At 32.1% G+C, this 20,638-nt stretch overlaps 1 protein-coding gene across 2 annotated transcripts in view; it reads right to left on the bottom strand.

Annotated features, from left to right (window-relative positions):
• Positions 1–4,749: 4,749 nt before the first annotated feature.
• The window catches only part of LOC134711965 (transcription factor AP-2-epsilon-like), a 30,735-nt gene continuing 14,846 nt past the window's right edge, over positions 4,750–20,638 (bottom strand). The window contains exons 1-7 of one of the 2 annotated variants that reach the window (XM_063573029.1): positions 18,423–18,831; positions 17,794–18,258; positions 13,145–13,202; positions 8,787–8,988; positions 7,670–7,788; positions 6,515–6,662; positions 4,750–5,795 (exon numbers count right to left, since the gene is read on the bottom strand). In XM_063573029.1, the coding sequence (XP_063429099.1) occupies positions 5,495–5,795; positions 6,515–6,662; positions 7,670–7,788; positions 8,787–8,988; positions 13,145–13,202; positions 17,794–18,258; positions 18,423–18,581 (1,452 nt within the window). In that variant the 5' untranslated portion in view covers positions 18,582–18,831 and the 3' untranslated portion in view covers positions 4,750–5,494. Of the gene's footprint in view, positions 5,796–6,514; positions 6,663–7,669; positions 7,789–8,786; positions 8,989–13,144; positions 13,203–17,793; positions 18,259–18,422; positions 18,832–20,638 lie in introns of those variants that run through there. The other variant, XM_063573037.1, reaches the window with a different exon arrangement.

Raw genomic sequence — 20,638 nt, 5'->3', positions numbered from 1 at the left:
CCGTGTGTGTTGTATTGTCGTAATGTTTTTTGTTACACTTAAGTGTTTCTGTTGTTTTGTTGTTTCCTCTTATACTAGTAGTTTATGTGTTTCCCTTTGTTTTAGTTTGTAACTTGGATTTGTTTTCTCTAGATCGATTTATGACTTTTGAACAGCGGTATTCTACTGTTGCCGTTATTAGTTCATGCCTTTTAATTTATATATTTGAAGGGTATATTAATGGAACTCAATCAGAAAGGTTTAGATTGTTACTTTTATTATCTCCTTGTGTTTGACAAATGTCTAAAGGAACTCTTACTCATATGAAAATAAGAAAATGTCGAAAAGGAGAGGTGCACAGCTTCTTCTCATAGGAATGCAGACAATGTGTTACAAAACTCTACCTCCAAACACAATTATATGTTGTCAATAAGTAACTGATTACTTGTTACTCTGTGTAGCATGCCTGACTTTTTTGTGCATTATTAACGAAATATGCCGTATGGTATCCAACACTAATAAATGTATATCATTATGGGTTATTCATTTTAGATGGTTTATTTTAATTTCACATTGGGAATGGTGTTATACAGGGTTGAACAACTTGAAGTTTTGATAAAACGAATTTCAGATTAAGATCGAGATTAAAAGTAATCTAGTAGTTCAAACCCATTCGGAAATTTAGTTATTCAATTTTCTGCAACTTACCAGTATTTGGTCTTTTTAATTTGTTTTATTCAAGCGTCAATTATCAGTCTTTTGAAGACGAAACACGCGCCTGGTGTTCAAAATTTTGATCTTAATATCTTTGAGTTTATCTATCAATAAATATAACAGATACATTTTGTATATGCCAATGAAACATCAAATGACGATAACAAAATAGCCAAAAAAACGGTTAAAGGATAACCTCAATACAGTTTTTAACAATAGAAATATGTCTTTACAATAAAGACCAAGCTCAAATCGTAGAAAGTTGGGTCTAACTTAAACAGAAATTTCTCGAAGATCTGCAACCAACACCGAATTCTATAAATACAAAAAACTGAAAATGTTTCTTACAACAACAGCTGACGATGTTCTTGACTTGGGAGGGCACATAAATATGTTTTGAGGTTAAAATAGTCTTATGATATATCTGTTTATGTATTCATCAGTAATTAACATACAGTTTACGACAGCATAATCACTTTACCTTGTACATGTATTTATTTGACTCAAGGAGTCAATAATGCAAAGTTGATGAAAGTGCAGTCTGCATATTATAAAATGCATACTAAGGACATTTGGTCCTTTAACTTTAAGTCAAGTTAAATGCCGAAAAAAGATAACTAACAAATGTTTAAGATCATCTAAATATCTTGTAAATATGTCTGATTTTATTATTTTATCAAACATTTTTCTGTAAACGTCTCTACTCGTGTAAGACGCTAAGAAACTATGAGGGTAACACCAGCCCAGTAGTCAGCAATTATGTCCTGACATGAATTATCATTGATATGGTCATATCTAAAAATTAACTGTTTACAAAAATTTTCAATTTTTAAAATTCTAAGGCTTTTTTACCTAAGGAATAGATAACCTTAGCTGTTTTTGACAAAATTATTCGGAATTTTTGTTCTCAATGCATTAAACTTCGTACTTTATTTGGCATTTTTAATATTTTGGGGTTCGGGCGTCACTGATGAGTCTATTGTAGACGAAACGCACGTTGACGTTAATACAAGATATGATCCTGGTATCTATGATAAGTTTATTTAGCATTATTTTTCAGTATCCTTACAAATGGTTGTGAATATATCAAAACAAAACTTTTCCCTGTATGTATAATAATTGATATACAGGGATGCTTAGCCTAATGCTGTAAGCTAGGTAAATTGTAAAACAGCATTTAGTGCAATAAAGATGATTTAATTGTTTCAAAAAAAAATATTTTTCGTTTTTAGCTTCTTCGATCATGTGCGATGCTTATTGTTGTTTTCACTGTGATAGTAGTAATCGCTTGTTGTTTCAGACCGAATCCATTCGGTAAATAAAGGCAAAAGTAGTATACCGCTTTTCAAAGTCTTAAATCGATTGAGAGAAAACAAATCAGGGGTTATAAACTACAAAAGAGGGAAATACATCTACTGTAAGAGGAAAACAACGAAACAACAGAACACTGAAGTGCAACAAAAAACAATCGAGAATGCAGCACACAAAAACGAACTTTAAAATAACAACTGGTGTTAAAGCTGCTAGTATTCTGCTATCATTTCAACTCTTTTTTATTTGGCACATTTCGTTCAAAGCGCCATTTATTACTGTTGCGGAGTATTCTTATATAACCTGGAACATATTACTATTGAAACATCAATGTTTCTGCCGATTTGTCTGATTTTGACAGATTTTCCTAATGTTTTCTTGCAAATCACTATCAAATATTATAAGGTTGGGTTCATTCATTAACATGTTAACCATCGCCACATGTTGTATGTACCGGCACCAAGTCAGGGGCATGTATTCCAGAGATGACTATGCGGTATGGGCTTTGCTCATTGTTGAAGGCCGTACGGTGACCTATAGTTGTTAATGTCTGTGTCATTTTAGTCTGTTGTGGATAGTTGTCTCATTGGCAATCATACCACATCTTCTTTTTAATATTTTGTCTAAGTGCTTTGTGAAATATTTGTTTTAAGTTTATTGGTTTTATCATAATTCAGGCCGTTGGTTTTCTCTATTGAATTGTTTCAGTTTTTCAAGACGCAAATTTGTATAGCTTACTCAGCGGAATGAACTTTGATGATTGTTAAAACCCATAGTTATTTCTATCCTTGTCTGTTGGTCTTTAGTCATATTCTGTCATAGATCTTTACTCGATGATTTGAGATTCTGTAACTTCCCTTCAAAGTGTGTTTGAATTTTTGTTCATTGTACGTTTTCTATCTTAAACTTTTGGTACGAGTTTGTTTTGAATTTACAAATGGAGCATTTTGATAAACCAGATCATGCGCCATACATGCTTTACAAAATGCCATTTTCCCCCATGAAAATGGATTCTGGAATAAATCTTCATTTGAAATTGATCGATTTATCTTTTTTTGTAACATCAGGATTGGATAAAGTGTAATAAATATATGGAATATTCACGAAGCAAATACAAAACAACCCAAAAATAGACTATCATCAACAAAATCAATACATACACCGCAATATAACTAGATAAGCTTAGGGCATTTACATTGGACTTTAATGGGGCAATCATACTCTGCAAAAGATGTGGCGTCGGTATGTAGCAATAATATGTCAAATCTCATGAAGATAACGACGATGCACACAAAACCTCAAATATACAAATAGAGCTATGTAATAAAATGGCATTGGTGAGGTTGCATAGCAAAGTCATACAAACACAGCTGATATGCAAGCTATACCATCTACATACTAGCCACCTTACATGATGTGTTACAACCTTATATGAATAGACAAAGACAGACATTACAAGACTAACTAAGGCAATATTGTTATAGCCTAGTTAGCCTATTGGTGTAGGGCGTTGGACGAAGTACATGCACTGTCTACAAGATGTCAAAGAAGCCTGGGTAATATTCTGTCAAAGATCCAACATTGTTTGGCTTATCAGTTGTCTAACTGGAAATCATACCTTCATACATTTGATTTAAGGTGTTAGTCTTGTATTACAAAAGATTGTCATACAGAGAACGTTTGTCGAAAAGTTTACCCATATAAAGACTTAAATCATAGAATTGATGATACCGCATTATAAGTATTAATAGTATCCTCCTTTACGACATGCAGACAAAGCAACCAGTTAAGCTGCTAGGCACTACACTCACATACCTCAACACACCATGTACTGTGTTACAACATGTATAAATCGACAAGAAATACTTCTGACGTCAATCATAGGCCTATGTTACATGTGGGGCGACTAAAAGATCTAACTGAGTACCTCCATATTACTATTTAAAACTAAGAAATACAGAAACAGTGAACTTCACGTCTTTTTTTCCTTTACGCTATATAGATAATCGAGTTTGAACTGAAACGGTCATAACGATCTAAAGTGTCGTAAATGACAGAATTATAGTTGAGAATGTTGTTTTTGCAGACATGTTTACATGTGGTCAATTAATATGTGTCATTACTATTTTCAGACCAATCAGAAATTGTTATCTCCTGTATAGTGACTGGATAGTTGTGAATAGACAGCAAGCATAATGACTTAGCAATATTGATTTACCACAAGAAAAGATCTGAAAAATACCTTTAACTAAAAATATTAAGACTGGAAATTTCAGATTTCTATATTGTATCATATGCACCCAGGTTTTAGTAGTAGTAGGTAGTTAGCTAAAATGCATTAGACGATTATAATTTTATTTTGTGATGTAATAGTTATAGGGGTCACCAGTTTCGTGTGCACTTTCTCTCAGTGATATTACATCGCGAAGGACACTTTAAACTTTGCAAATTCTGCATGTTTTGGGTTACCAGATTATTTCAAGAATTTTAATTTTTCACGTGTAATTTATTAATGATTCATCTTTAATAGAGACTTATTACTTAAGTAATATTTTGGACAACATACACTAATTTTTCTTACTTATGACAGACCATTAAATGCAGTTGTTCATGTATCCTGTACCCTTTCAATAAAGAGGTTGCACGATTGTCGTGTTGGGTTGAGTCATACATTAAACCAATGACACGAAACTTATTTCCATTCATCTCGTATGGGCTCCTGATAAATATATATCAACATTGAAATAATTGTTTCTTTTTTTTAATATATGAACCACATGTTCATACAATATCATAATACATAAACATATTAATTTTTCATATTTATAACATGTACAATAACTCTTCACTGGACATCACATAAGTTAGGAATGTACTTATATCCAATGAACACATTAAATTCGCTTATATATGCTCTCACAAAAAATATAAAAAAAACAAATAATATAACATTTCTCCAAATATTTTGATTTCAGTTCGACTAGAAAGAGACTAAATAACATATTTAAGTCTTGTATTTGATTAATAAGTAAGGCTTTCAAAGAATGACTAATTTGACCCGTGTAAAATATGAGACTTGGAATGCTATAATGTTGACTATCACTCACTCGCATCCATACAAGAAATGAAGAGAAAAGAATGGCAAGAAAATAAGATTTATCAGGCACTGTTGTGTTGATTTCTGGTAATGCCACAACCGTTTGAATTCATTACTATAAACAACAAACACGATGAACAAACACTGGCAATGGCTTAAAACAATATCGTCACGCTGAATTTATTATCAGCTATGGTAAAAGTTAATATAAATGTTCTCGCAGTTCTCTGGATTTCCTTGGAATTAGCAAAGTCTGGTTACCTTACACTGGAAACAAACTAAGCACATTTGTCTTTTGGAATTATCAGCACTTTTAGTCATTCGGAACATCTCTTCATCATACCTCAACCAGATGATATGTAAATAAGATGATTTTAAATAAATATTTAAATTTCAATCTCGGATATTATCGTCCTTTTCTTGTAACTTAGATTTAATATCCACTTGGTTGGCCGAGGAAACTTGTGTATTTTGTGATGTAAAATTTTTGTCAATAACTTTTAACATTTCATTTAAATAGTTCTGAACAGCAGTCAGTGAAGCAACAATGGCGGGCGAACCGAAGCCATGTGTTATTAAACTGAAATGTGTAAGATGTCTTTGTATTCCAGGTTCTAGAATGGTCTGTGGTCGAGTATTTCCTAATGGAGATCTGTCTTGATTGAGAAGGTCCATGAATTCTTTCAAGATTTGCCTACAGAAATAAAAATATATGTGTTAACTAAAACAATAAAACTCACAACAAGTAATAATATCAAAAGATGGCAACTAGTTCGACTCATTGAACCAGAAGTATTTGAACTGTTTCAGATCTAGTGGCAAACACCGACCCATTTATTCAAGACTATACATTTTAATTTCATATGAATAAACACGTGTTGTTTTTTTACCAACATGCCAAGCAGTTATACGAAAGAAAGTTAAAGTAGACATTAGGCATTAAACATGGGTAGCCTACCACAACTTCTAAGCAATTAAACGTTCGACTCCTAGCCGACGAATTGTATCTCAGAGAAAGCAAATGCCAAATTCAAAAGTCTTCAGTTTGAAAATGTCATTGACAAATACTTTAAATATATCTAAATCGAGTTGTACACATGCATTCCTAATTGTCAGATCAAACTTCAACTTGTCACGTTTTAAAAAAAATCTGAAAGTTTTCTGAAAAACCTTCAAATTGTCATTAAATCATTAGCTTATAAGTTCAGGAGTTATATAGATCTAACCCATCAAATTACTTGGTACAATAATATAATACAATACAAAACAGATTCATCTCTCAGTAACTTAGCAAAATTTATCAGTCTAAATTTAACATGTTTTACATGTTAAAATAAAAGAAAGAATCTTGAAAGTTGACATGCATATTAATTTCAAAGCTGATCTAGAGCAAGAACAAAAGCCTGTGCTTACTTTGTAGCTAAAATCATATTTTTTCTCGTTACAAGTTCTGATGGATCTTGTGTATTGTATTGTCGACTGTTATATTCGGCACACTGTCTGCCTGGGAATTCAGTCTCACACAGGTACCCGTAATCTCGTGCTAACCTTACTGCCTCTCCTATAAAAAAAAGTAAAAAAGGTAACCAATTATACTAATGTAATATATTTATTAAAGTGATAGAATGTTGTCAAATCGAAGTAGTTAAAAACCATGAATGGCGTCATCACAATGTGGGAAAATGCTCAGATTAATCCTAAAATGTTAAATTGAATTGGGACAGTAAAATCTATATTAAATCATCATCCATGTCGCCTAATGAATGATAAACATGTATATATTTGAAGGTAATGGACACGGTTGAGTGGACTGATGAGTAGGTATAGCTTGTCATCCATCTATCACTATAGTTGACAACAAGGAAAAGCTTACACGTCTCACCACCGAGGAAAGCATTACCTCTTAGGAATGTCAATTCGTTAACTAATAATATCTATATACTTATTAAGTATATATGTCACTCCAGTACTTATTTTGTAAATGTCTTCTCGCTATATTCAAGAAACCGTGACATAGTTTTTCTTTCTTATTAAACGTCTAATCGTGTCTTTCAATTGAAATTACTTTTCATTCTTTATTATAAAATATAGAATATGTGAGAGTGGTTTATATCTCGTTACAGTCGTACGATATGGTCGTTTCGGGATCATTGAATACCCTTGGTAATCTCTAAGTGTTTATTTTTTGTAAACATGTGTTGTTGGTTAGCTGTCCCACTAATGTATTTTGACAGTTTTATTCATATCATAGTGTAATGTGTTTATTTTTAATACTTCTTCATGTGGTCATTTTTACATTGTTATTTTTTATTATTTTAAAACATTTTGAAATAGTAATAGTGTTATACCACAAGTTCATTTACAAACGTATGTTCATTGTTTAAGTTATAATAAATGATGAGAACTTCCCTTGGTGGACTTAATCGTTGTCAAATGACGTCTGGATACCGCTTGTGGTCGTTATTTCTCTGTATGTTCATGTATTTGGGTGATTTTTCTTTTGTTTTATGGTATTTTGGGAATAGAATTATTTTGTATATATTTCTTATCTTTGTTTTCTTTACTTACCCTCGACTAGTGACGTCAAAAGCGTGACATTTGCAGCCTTACGTCTTCCGGCCGGTAAGCTCAAACCAATTTTATCTAACTTTTCTCTAAGTGATCTACCTCCATTTTTAGATTTAGCCCTACAAGAACACAACACAACACATATATACTTTTATACAGAGGGTTAAGAAAGACTAAATGTCCAATCGAAACAACAACAAAATATTTGGGCAAAAAAAAATGATGCTTCTGAAAATGTGCTGCTGATATCACGATATGTCGTTTCACTTAATATATACATGCATGCTTTGGTACAGCATTTCTTAATTGGGTTTTAAGACTTTGAGGTAATCGGTACTTGACTTTTCAATTTAACCAGTCATAATACTTAGACTTCATAATACTTATATTTTATAGCCTAGAGCTCTGTAATCTTAATTCCTCTTTCGGCCAACTTTTGACAGCTTTGTCATTCTGAGATTACCTGACCTTACGCGATATATCATAATGACTCTCTTAACCTTCTTAGGTCACGAAAAGGTGAAAGCGCGTAAAATCGAAATACGCTTGGCTTACTCTGTTTGTATACGGTCTTATAGACGGTCTTCAAGTTCTCTACAGTTTATGGATTCAGACCACTGTACATACTAATGAGACATTAATTAAGGAAAGTTTCACATCAAACAGTTGCACATTTCTTTTATCTTTTACAAATTTAAACATCAAAATATTTTATAAAGCTCAAAGTTAACTAGAAGTTTCAAAAGGTCAACAATCTGCAAAACATCATATTTGTGAACGTATGAAGCGCTCCCGCTGACATAATGAAAGACTAACAAGTAATCGTTAATGTCAGTCTGTTAGCGACTTCTAAACTGAGAGTTCGTCCATTGTGTCTTTTGATTATATTAAGATTTGAATTTGTTTTATAAATTTAAATTTATGAACGAAATTATAGTAATTCTAACATATGAATAAAAGTGGACGGACATCTTGTACAGCTGGATGAATCTATTATGTAAAACGGTCAGACAAAAGATTTACCATTCTGATTCCACGAAAAACAGTTCCTATCTTGCTTTTAGCTGATAACCATTAAAATATAAAGATATATTCAATAAGTTTTCTGTTTACTTACCGACGAAGAACGCCACCTAAAAGAGATGCGTTTAAACATTCTGGAGGAGATAATCGTCTTTGGACTTCAGCAACAGTTACTTTATACTTTGATGTTGAACTCAGTAAGGACAGTCGCCCTGGCACTGAACAGAATATGTCTCCTGGAGAGGTTATTCCTGATATAATTAATTCTTTACCGTTTTCTGTTTTAGGTCGAATTCCTGCAACCAAATTGAAATGAATTAGGATTAAAATAAATACAAGAACAGCTATCAAATATTATTAGATACAACAACCCGAAGAACAAAAGTCTTCTTCTCCAAACACCTTCTTACATAATAAAAGTTCTAACACAATATGCACAGTGAATGACGTGTTTGGTGGACTCCATGTAGTGAGGTAGGACGAAAAACGAGTTAAACATATTCTTACAGAGAGAATATACACATTTAACTTTTAAATAAAATCTCTGAAAGGAAATTTGAAAGTAGAAGACAAATAACACATGTTAAACACTACAGAGAACAAAAGAATAATTGATCGGTGGTTGCTTCTTTTCCAAAGGGTATGTTTCGTTCATTTTCAGGAGGGTAAGATATTTTAAAATAATGAATAAATTAAGTAATCGAGTAAGTTCCGCAAAGTGACTAAAGATGGATCAAGAGGAAGGGGATTTGAACAGAAAAAAAAGCTGGGTTGAAAGGGGCAGGTTGCATTTACATGACATTTCAGGATTTCCTCTCCCATTTGCCTTGTTTTCAAATCTCAAATTAGGACGATGTAAGCGAACCCCAAATCTGGTTTTCTATTACAATGCATCATTGGCTGAAGTACCGGTATGTGCGATGGTATTTGAAATGTGAATTGAAAATATCTCGCATGGGCAGAAACAACCGAAAACACACACAGAACGAACACAACTGAAAACAAACAAAGTACGAGCACAACCGAAAACACATATAGAACAAATACAACTGAAAATACACAAAGAATGAACACAACCAAATACACATATAAATGCTAACTATATCATATAAGCCTCCCCTTTCACGACCGGCAGTGTTAAAAGACAATACTTCTAATTCTGCCATATTAACTAAATGATTTGCTGTTGTGTTGTAAAAAGGGACTTAAGGAAAAATCAATTTGTTGTATATTCAATTTGTAGAAATTCTTAAACGTTCTGGAAATCTGACAACGGCAGAAGAATCCCGTCCAACTACTCAGCTCGTCTTAATTGCACAAATCTGTCTATGACGACCAATTTAAATACAATTTTGGGTCATTATCTGCAGATCTGATGATATTTAGCTTGAGTGAAGTAATATAATTTATCTCTTATTCGGCTCTCCTCTCAAATGATTTGCTAATTACGATGAAAATTTTGTTCTTGGATTTTTTTCTCAAATAAGGCTCATTGCAATTCAGCGAACATTATGGTGACTAAACGCGTACAGAAGATTCTTCTCTTGCAAAAGGGAAATGTTTGATATTAGACATGTACATCGGCGAATGTATTGTAAATAAGAGAAAAAAGAATGCATATATAAACAATAATGAAAATGTTGCACTTGTCTTCAAATTTACAATTCAAAAATTAAGCTTAGGTTGCAACTCTCCGGGAAGTTGACCTTAAACAGTCTTTTGTCCAGTTCTTTTATTGTCATTCTGGTTTTTAAACATCCAACTTGTTATTTTTTAGGCTTTTCAATCTTGTAGTATGGAATGTATACCTAATGGGAATTATTCAACTAGACAATGAAATTCATGAGTTTTAAATAGGCTGTGTACGTTTCAGCAGAATATCTTTTAGTAAAAGTCTTAGCATAGAAAAAAGATTGTCAAAAGTTCACATTGACCTTTTAGGTTAAAATAGACAACATTCGTTTGATGTGTAATTGGTTAAGTGTGTTTTGACATTGATAAAACAAGACGGTCGTGAATGCTCCTTGTCACTTCAATTCCAAAAGCTATTTTTAAAATGGAGTATTTTATTTATTCAATGTTTCTCGTCATTAAATTAACGAACAGTTGAACCGAATGATTTTTTTTCGTTTCCTTGTAAATCGGGATAATTTTATGTTGTCAATTTCATATGAAGTAAATGGATTTTGGTACTCATTTCATACAGATAACATCAGCTTTTATCGTGTAGTTTTAAATTCTTTTATATAGTAGCTCATCTTGTCTGCAAGAAATATTATTGTAAGGGTTACAAAAGAAAATACCAGTAGGGGATAGAAAAAAGTAGAAAAAATAGAAAACAATAAGTTCAAAGGAAAACAATCGGAAGATTGCATTATTCTCCAATCAAAGTAACTCATAAAAAACCTGACAATAATTAAGTTAGAAAACCAGTATAATTTTGAAAAGTAAGAAAAATATGAAGCTATTTAGGGGGGTTACAAAATCAAGTCTATATATGCTCGCTAAAGAAATGCAAGATATTGTGTTACAGGAGAATCTAAATGATGCATCTTGATTCTGTTTTTTAATCTATTTATCATCATTAAACTTCAACAGTTCAAATAGTACAGTAAGTTTAAAGTTTTTCATTTGATCGAGATGATCAATTCATGCACTGGGAATTTTATTGGTTGTTTTTAATTTGCACTCCCAATATGAAAATTTGTCTCAACTATTTACAAATTCTTTAAAGCATGATCTTTGGAGAAGAGTTGCCTCGTGGAAATCATACATCATTTATTTATTTTCTAATAAGTGAGAACCTCAAAGCCAAAGGATAGAAAACATCACATTCGAAAGAGTAAAATCCGAACAGATTTACAGTTGTCAACGAATTATACAGAAAAAAGCAAGACGAGTCTTACAATGAAGTCAGCAATATATAAGTATTACGATAAGGCATGAGTCACATGTCAGTCTAGTTTTTAGTTTAAACATATTTATTTATAGTGGATTGGGAAACAAATTTTACAACTTATATTAATCCCTTTCCACTTTGCGGGTGCGAGTGCTGCCTTGTAGCGGCATTAGCCTACTCTTTTTCGAAATCTACAAGGGTGTCTTTAACGTGCAAGAGATATGGCTCTCTCTTAACACGGGTCAGCCATTTATCGTCCCCGTCCGACGGACTATCATCGTTTCCTCAAGACCATACTCGCAAATGGTGTCAAGGGAGAGCCGAAAATTGAGTTCCTGAAATTTTCATCCCAAACGGGAATCGAACCAGGAACCTTTGTGTTAGTAGTCCGATGCGCTTACCACTACACCACGGCTCTCTAACAGTCTATATGGATAGATTGTGTTTAGAAGAAAGTTGGATGTATTAATGTAAGCTCATTTTACTTGGATACCTAAAATTTTAAAAACCCTTAGAAAATCACAGCGGTTACTTAAAACTTCAACAAGAATAACTCATCTGTATTCTTTCCGATTTTCATACTAAAAAAACTTATATTAGTTGTGGTTAAAACATTTATGAGTTTATGAATAGATGAAGCGAGTATTTAATTATCCGATGTACCAAGTTAAGCTACGTAATTCACACGTCTACCCGGTTTACATGTGGGTAGACCCAGCAATGTGTAACCGAGAGCAGAAACCATGAAATCGTTTTCTAGATATCTCTATTATACTAACACCAATTAAATAACAAGGCCACCTGCCTCCGAAGTTCATGTTTCCTTTAACGTACCATGCTGTTAGGTTGCACAGATTTAATAGTACGTCAAATTTTCAACAGAAATTGGAATTTTATTACGTTGAAATTAAAGTTAATATTTTTGTAATGGATGTCAACCCGAGAAGGGAGGTGCTCACAATAAACGGTGTAGTAGTTACAGGAGAGTTGTCTTCTCTTGTGGTTTGGTTCCAGAATAATAAGACTTAGTCCAAGATAATGATAACACAAAAAACAAGTTATGTTACAAATAATTACAAGACTTTGATACCAACATGTGAAAGATAAATTATCTGAGGGTAAATTGCTTAGTGTACAAAAGCATTGTTTGTAAAAGATATACCTGTTATAATACTGAATTGCAAGACCTAGCAATAATGGAATATCTATTTAATTTTATCACATGACAAAGGTTGGTCTTTCTTTCAAGTTCTTGTACAAGCTTTTTTAAACAAAAAATGCAAAATCTAGATTTTGTTCGTACATACTTGACTGAAATTCGTTGCTTTCTGGGTTTTTTTTTCAATCACAAACGTCAAGCAGAAGAGTTTTAAAAGTTGTAACTACCATGAACCTTAATAAAGTAAAGAATTCCACTAGTTGCTTATGTTGTCTATGAACCTATTCCTTAGAGGATTGCATGTGTGCTGATATATGGGTTACAGATTCAATAGTTTTCTATCGTCTGCTGATATATGGGTTACAGATTCAATAGTTTTCTATCGTCTGCTTACCTTTTCTGATGACTCCATGACTATCGGCAATGTAATTATTGGTATCCTCTATAATGTTCTGAAAGAGAAAGGGACAAAAATTAATTCTATAAAAGAACATTATCTAATTAATTGATGTTAAAGGGAAATGTGTTGTGAAAAACTAAAACGGTAATCAGTATTATGGTCACCATGACAACATAGTATAACTGTCGTAATTTCTGAAACGAAAGGTAACTATAATCTGTCACTTGCCAAGATGTCGGCTATATGCCATCAATCAAAAAATTGTATCAACATGAACCTGTAATGGCGACAAAGTAACACGTAATTGACTTTCACTCTGAATTTCAAAAACAAAGATATATAAAAATCATAGATAAATATCTTCCATTTCGATGGGTTGTTTTATCAAATTTAAATCTACACTATCAAATCTTTTATAGTTAAAATTACTATTCACCCACCCGAAACTATTCATTTGCAATTTCAGATTTGTGAGAATGGTCAATTAAATAGACATTAAATGTGTTTGGATAGAAGTGAAGGCCAGTACCGGCTAGTAATGGTCATCTTATTGTGCAATGGTAAAGGAATGTCATTGTGGGCTGACCTACAAATGTCGTGGGTTTTAATAGGTGTTGGATCATTTTCCGGCTTAAATTCCAATTTGGAATAAATTGAAATTAATTTCTGAAAACTGAACCGCATCCAATTTTACAAAACTTTCAATGGTCTAAAATGGTCAAAATTCTAACACCCGAACTCCTTTAATCGATTAAAAGAAAAAAACAGAAATTGAGATTTCATTATCAAAATACTCAATGTGCACTTGCAGATAATAAACAGAATCTTACCTCAAAATGTACACAAGAGGATCAAACGCATGACTTTATAGCGAGAACTAAAAAACTTCGTTTTTTAATTGCCCATACCATTGTATATTTTGAATTGACCAACAAATTGTCTGGTCAAATCACTTTCTGGGCAAGTTACAGCAAAATTAATAGACAACTAAGTTCGTAATCTTCTTACTTTGTAAGTAATGCATCTGAGGAATATCTGAGAACTGTGGAACATCTATTTATAATTTGGATAACTGACTATAGGTGAAAACAAACATACGTCCCACTTTATTCAGAATATGCATTAGAGTCACTGTGGATTATACACATGTCAGAAAAAGACAAAGATACCAGGTGGTACATAAAAACATAAGTCGGAGGACAGGCATCATCATTACCGTAAGATCAAAAGACGAAGAGACAAAGATAAATCAACAACACATTGCACAGAACAGATGAACCCAAGTGCTCCATGGTGGTGGCTCATAATATTTCAATGTCCGACAATAAGTATTTGGTGATAAAGTATGGAAGCAGAAAGATCGGGAATTAAATTGCAAAAAATTACGTAGACCTTTGGTTGTCTGTTGCACATATATTCCGTTAAGATCACCCAATGACGACCGATAGAAATGGGGTAATTTTACCCCATGTACGCCCTTATATATAGAATATAGCCTTCAACAATGACGTGTATGCTGTACATTCCAGGGCATGATTAAACGTATTCATTCCAGTAAGAAAATGTAGTAATGGCAGACAGCAACCACAGACAACCACTGTATTACATGCTCATAATTTAAGACAGGCAAATAAAGTCGGGATTCAAAATGTTTTTGAGCACTCGACCCTTTCCTGGGACTGTAATGTAACAGCACAACATAAAAACAAACAGTAAACATCATTTAAAAAGGATCCAATTATTATATTGGTACTAATCTAAAAAACAAGTAACAAAAAGGAAAGAACCCCAGAAAGTACCGAATTAAGAGTACTCGTGGTTATATTGTAAGCTATATAAAAAAGAAGATGTTATATGATTGCCAATGAGACAACTATCCACAAAAGACCAAAATGACACAAACATTAACAACTATAGGTCACCGTACGGCCTTCAACAATGAGCAAAGCCCATACCGCATAGTCAGCTATAAAAAGGCCCCGATAAGACAATGTAAAACAATTCAAACGAGAAAACTACTTGTCCAAATCCTAAATAGCAACCAAAAAATAATTCTTCATTTCGGAGACTAAATTATCAATCAGTACACCTCCGATGGATTTAGATATAAGGACTTTGTTGATGACCTTGTACCTCATCCGCGTAGAGAAGTTATATGATAAGTTAATGTTTTTTCTGTTGCGAAATCTTTAGGACATTTTGATTGAATAATAGTTTCAATACTATGTATGTTTATTTCAACCCTTTTTACTGTCATCAATAAGTTGTCATTGTCGGTCTAACATGTAATTTATATAAATATTATATAACCAGTACAAATTATTTTTGGAAGTTTCTAGCATTAATATTTCTGATCTATGAAACATAGTCTTACGTGTATGAATTTAAGATCGAAATACTTTACAGAAAGTGACAAACCGCACCTTTCTCCTCGATAAATAAGTACACATTGCTCATCTGTCAGAGGGTTGTTGATTTTTTGATGGGAATGAGTGATAAAAGAGCTGTAAAATGATCATTTATATGATGCATGGCCGACTAGATGAGGGCAATAGATTTTCTAATATGTCCATGTTTCAAATAAATTATTTCTAGGTCAGATCTGCGTAAGATGGAAATAAACTCACATTACTTTATACTGTTTCTTTTTTTTTGGATACATGTACGAGCGTCACTGAATAGGGTTATGTAGAGGAAACGCGCGTCTGGCGTATATATAAAATTTTGTCCTGATATGTATTATAATGTTAATGTATACTCTGCTGTGTGCTACTCAAGTTATGGATGCCTGTCCAGTCTAAAGAAAACTTCAGATTAACCATATATAAGCATTAAAATATATTTTGGTCTCCTCTGCATACTTGAAAAACTGATACTTAAGACAGAGCATTTGCCTAATTGAAAGCGAGGTCTTTCATGCAAAAATATTCCTTACACAACAACCTTGAATGGAGACATGACCCCCTTTTAAGAATAGAGAATATATAAAAATGAAATGTTGATTTAAAGTTTAACTAATTCCGTCTGATAATTACATTTTGACCACCGTTGCATAATTTCCCATTAAGTATTATTGTCCAGAAAAAGGTCATCAAATATAGATTTTCTCACTAAATGTTATTCAGGAACGCGGGATAGATTAAATTATATTGTAAACGTGGCCATTTCTTTGTTGGACGCTATGTAAGAAATCTATGGCTATGCGTGAATTCAGACCCCTACTTACAAAATTGAATAGGTGTCATGACACCTATAAAAGATTAGTTTTGGAAGCTTTTAAGAAAAATAGCATTTTTTCGCTAGTTGTAATTTTAGTACAACCAAAGTGAGAAAATGTAAATGTATATAAAACTGGTTCTAATTCTGTTGATCCGATAGTATTTTGTTACCTGTTTAACACCTAAAAAATGGTTACATTAAAATTTCATTTGAAAAAAAAAATCTTTATTAACATCTTGAAATTGTAAAGTAATAATTTACTTAAAATCGTTCAGTAATGGGCGGATGTTCACATCATTACTAGAAATTTTAAGAAAAATTAATGTTATGTGATACACCTAGTACAAGTATATGGTATGTTGTACATAAAAATGTCTTTTGGTAAAATACATTTATGAAAGAAAAAATCCGTCAACCTGGAACGACCAGGTACATCATAATATTAATATGTATAAAATATATTTTTGATTTATGTTTTATTTTCTGACAAATTGTGACTGTAAATGAAATTTAAAATTCCGATCCGAAATGTTATTGCGAAAACATTAAAGAAAATGGTGCGCTGAAAATTATCAAAGAAAAAGTAAGCAAAAGCAAACTATGAAAAATAAAGAAGCGGTTAAATTACTTACAAAACGGAACAAATCCTATCTACGATTCATTTTCCATAACTGTTATGTCTATTATAAGTCATTTAATAGTCTAGCTAACGCGTGCCGTTTAGTTTAGCCCGGGGTGCACTCCACGGTTTTGAATGGCTTTATCTATTATGCGGTATAGCTTGCACTTGTAAAATCCCCCAGGGTACTTGTAACAATACCGGAGTCAATAAGTTTATTTGTATTTTCATTTAAAGAATGAAAACAAATATTCAAATTTATTCAATTTCGCTTCTTATTTTTACCTTTAATTCTTACAGCAAATATATTTTATTTACACTTGTTTTAGAAAATCATGGAAAAGTAGCGGGACTAAATTTTCCCACCCTGGTTGATGGAGAAATTTCAAAAGAATGATAAAGTTACATTGAATTGAAGCTATTCAAAATGTCATAATGGTTTCGATTATTCAAGAATTCTGAAAACTCTTAGTAAGCGATAGTAATTTGAAACTATTCAAATAACTTATAATGACAGTATTTACAGATCTACGACTTTTATAACCATTAATTTTATAGAAACAACATTTAAACTCTAATTTTATTCTAACTACACTTCGTCAAATTCAAGAAATGTTAAATAGTTTTTAAGTATATCTTTATCAAATGGATTTTATTTTAAAACTCACTTTAGTTAATTATTTTTTATCCAAAAATGACAAATTTAGGATTAATCAGAACCCGAACAAAGTAAAAGGTAACAAATATTCAAAAATTCAAAACAACTTGTATATAAAAACAAAACTAAATAAACGTAAAGACTTACTTGATGAACAGCATCTTCAATGGCCTGTGTAACCGAATTATGGTGCACAAAACCCCCATCGTGTTCACCGAATCCTAAATGACCACCAGGAACTAAAACATCAGACCGTCTAAATCCTCCATAGTCTAACCGCCGGGAATCATTAGGGGCCGTAAGTCCATGCATGTTATGAATGGGTTCTTCTTTATAACGGATAGCTCTGCTGTCCGGAACATGAATTTGTTGATAATTTTGGGAGCCTGGATGGAAATTACTTAAATGAGAATATGAGTCTGTGTTAAAATGAGCATGATGAAATTCCATTCCTTGTTGCGCCTGGAGGTTATACGGCGGAGGAAAGTACGGAGGCTGGAAGTCAGATGTTGGAGTATGGGATAGTCTTGGAGCCGGCGGAAATGTTCCTGTTGTAGACATAGAACTGACCAGTTGACCAAGTCCTCCATGGCTAGAAACATCGCGTCTTTCCTGAAATAATAAAATAAAAGAAATTGCAATATATTTATAATAATAATTGAGATCTATTTGCGAAGCTTAATTGACGAATTTAGCTCTAAGCAACCGGAAAATAAAATAAATATGTATCAGTAAGGCTACAAAACATAACTATCATATAATACTTATATAGATACCTCCGTTTCAACATTGCCATTGTATGCCGATGGCATGTCTCGTTTGTAATAATTCGGTGATTGGTCGAGATCGGTGATAGAAGTTCCGTTAACTTCGGCTTGACCTGTTTCTTCTGCTGTGGCGACGTGATTATGACCCACGGGACTGACTTGGGCCATTACTAGCTACTCGCTAATAATAAATATCCCTGGGATAGGTTAACTTCGTTTATCGCTGGTCCAAAATCTATTCCATATAGCATTTAATTATACACAGTTTGTATTACTAGTCCAAGAAAAATACAAAATATAAATTAAATCTGATACAAAAATGCAGAAAAAATCTTCAAATAAGATCACAGTCCAATATCAGTGTGTAAACAACTAGCCGTAAGGCACATATCCAAAATAAACCTGGAGCACTGTTTTAAGTGTATTATAGGACAAGCCTATCATACCATGGTTCACTGAACAAAAATAATATACCGAGACGAAAAGGCGGGATTAATGAGTAATTTTTCAGTCTGTATTTCTGTTTAAGGTAAATAAGGTTTTAATAGACAGGTTTTAGCTCCGCCCAAAATTTAACACCACTCAATTCCTCGAGTAGAACTCAACAGATTTTTTTCAATTGAATTAGTCTTTTATAAAACCAATGAATGGAAAACATTGAGAAGAGATTCTGTACAATTAGTGATGTTTACTCAATTTTTTCAATGAACTTTTCCGGGTCGACTCTGGGAAGAGAGAGAGAGGTGGACGAAGGAATTTTCACGGTTGAAATTTCTCGTATATGAAACTGTCTATTTGAATTATTTCAAATTCAATTGAAAACTTTAAACTATTGTTCAGTGATAGCTGACACAAACAAATCCACAATAAAAAGGAAATTGATTCTAAATAAAATGACAGTCCTTATATTTTTAATTAAATGATACATATTTTGGAATAATTTCCATTTCACCGGTGTCAAATAATTTGGATCTTTTTTTTGTATATATTTAGGATTAATTCTCCATTTATCCCATTGTGAGAAATTATTTTTGTCATACAAACAATCAATTTCTACAAAAAGATTATAGACTTAATTCCAACAGTGTAAAGATATTTTGTTTTGTGTTTACTTTTTAATTAACAGTATGTTTCTCAAACTTTTTTATACAAATCCACGGGATTTACGAAGAGAATTGATTCATTAGTATATTTATGTAAAGGACTAACTATCGTATAGTAGTTTACGCTTTTAATGGCTTGACAGTATTTCTGTAATGGAATTTTGACGCCTTCGATTTTTTTTTACCTAAATCTTACACGGATTTAAGATAAATCGGAATTTGTTGAATATGTTGGCCTCTTATCATGGCCATGTGAAAAAACAATGCCGCCATCAAAATAAACATTGAAAAATGGAAAGTCGTATTTGTATAAATAATTAATCCATTTAAAAACAATATTATACATTTTTCAATATAGTACGTTAATCCAATAAATCTTAAATCCGTAACCTAAACTTTAATTTACTTTTTCATAAATTAGTACTCAAAGATAATACAAAAAAAATAATTTTGCTTTCGAATAGTTAATATTCAACATGTATGTATATAAACGGTCTCTGTCCATGACAATCATTAAACATATTTATTATTATTTAAAAAAAAAATAAAAAAAGACACAAAAATCAACCATAAAATCTTTCACAAATTATAGAAGTAATATGGAACACACATTGATATATAAATAATAAATGCATTTCAATATTCCTGTGGAGTTTTATAAATAAATACCGCTATAATTCTGAAAAAAATAATTCATAAGATATGTTTATTGGAAGATTTTTTTCATACTACTGTTGTACATGTTTGGCCTGTATTGGTAATGACTGTGTTACACGTTTATGCTATCATGATTTTTAACTGTAATTAATTATATCAACTTGGTTAGGGGAAAATTGCAATCTACATCATCCGTCAGAAATCTGCATTAAATGGTTCTTTCATGTCTTTCTTATAAAATCAAAGCATTTATGATGAAGCATTAATTTTTTAACCCTTATAAAGGAATCTTAGAAGTACATGCACCATCTTGAATGCATTCTTTGTTCTGTAACTTCAGATTGTTTTAATGTTCTGTAACTTCAGATTGTTTTAATGTTCTGTAACTTCAGATTGTTTTAATGTTCAAGCCAATTTTTGTGTGTCAGTTTAAGATAATACTTGTTCAATTACTTTTTTTTAAAC

Source organism: Mytilus trossulus, chromosome 1 (genome assembly GCF_036588685.1).
Source record: "Mytilus trossulus isolate FHL-02 chromosome 1, PNRI_Mtr1.1.1.hap1, whole genome shotgun sequence".
Lineage (NCBI taxonomy): Eukaryota > Metazoa > Mollusca > Bivalvia > Mytilida > Mytilidae > Mytilus > Mytilus trossulus.
This window is presented reverse-complemented; position numbering and strand designations above follow the sequence as displayed.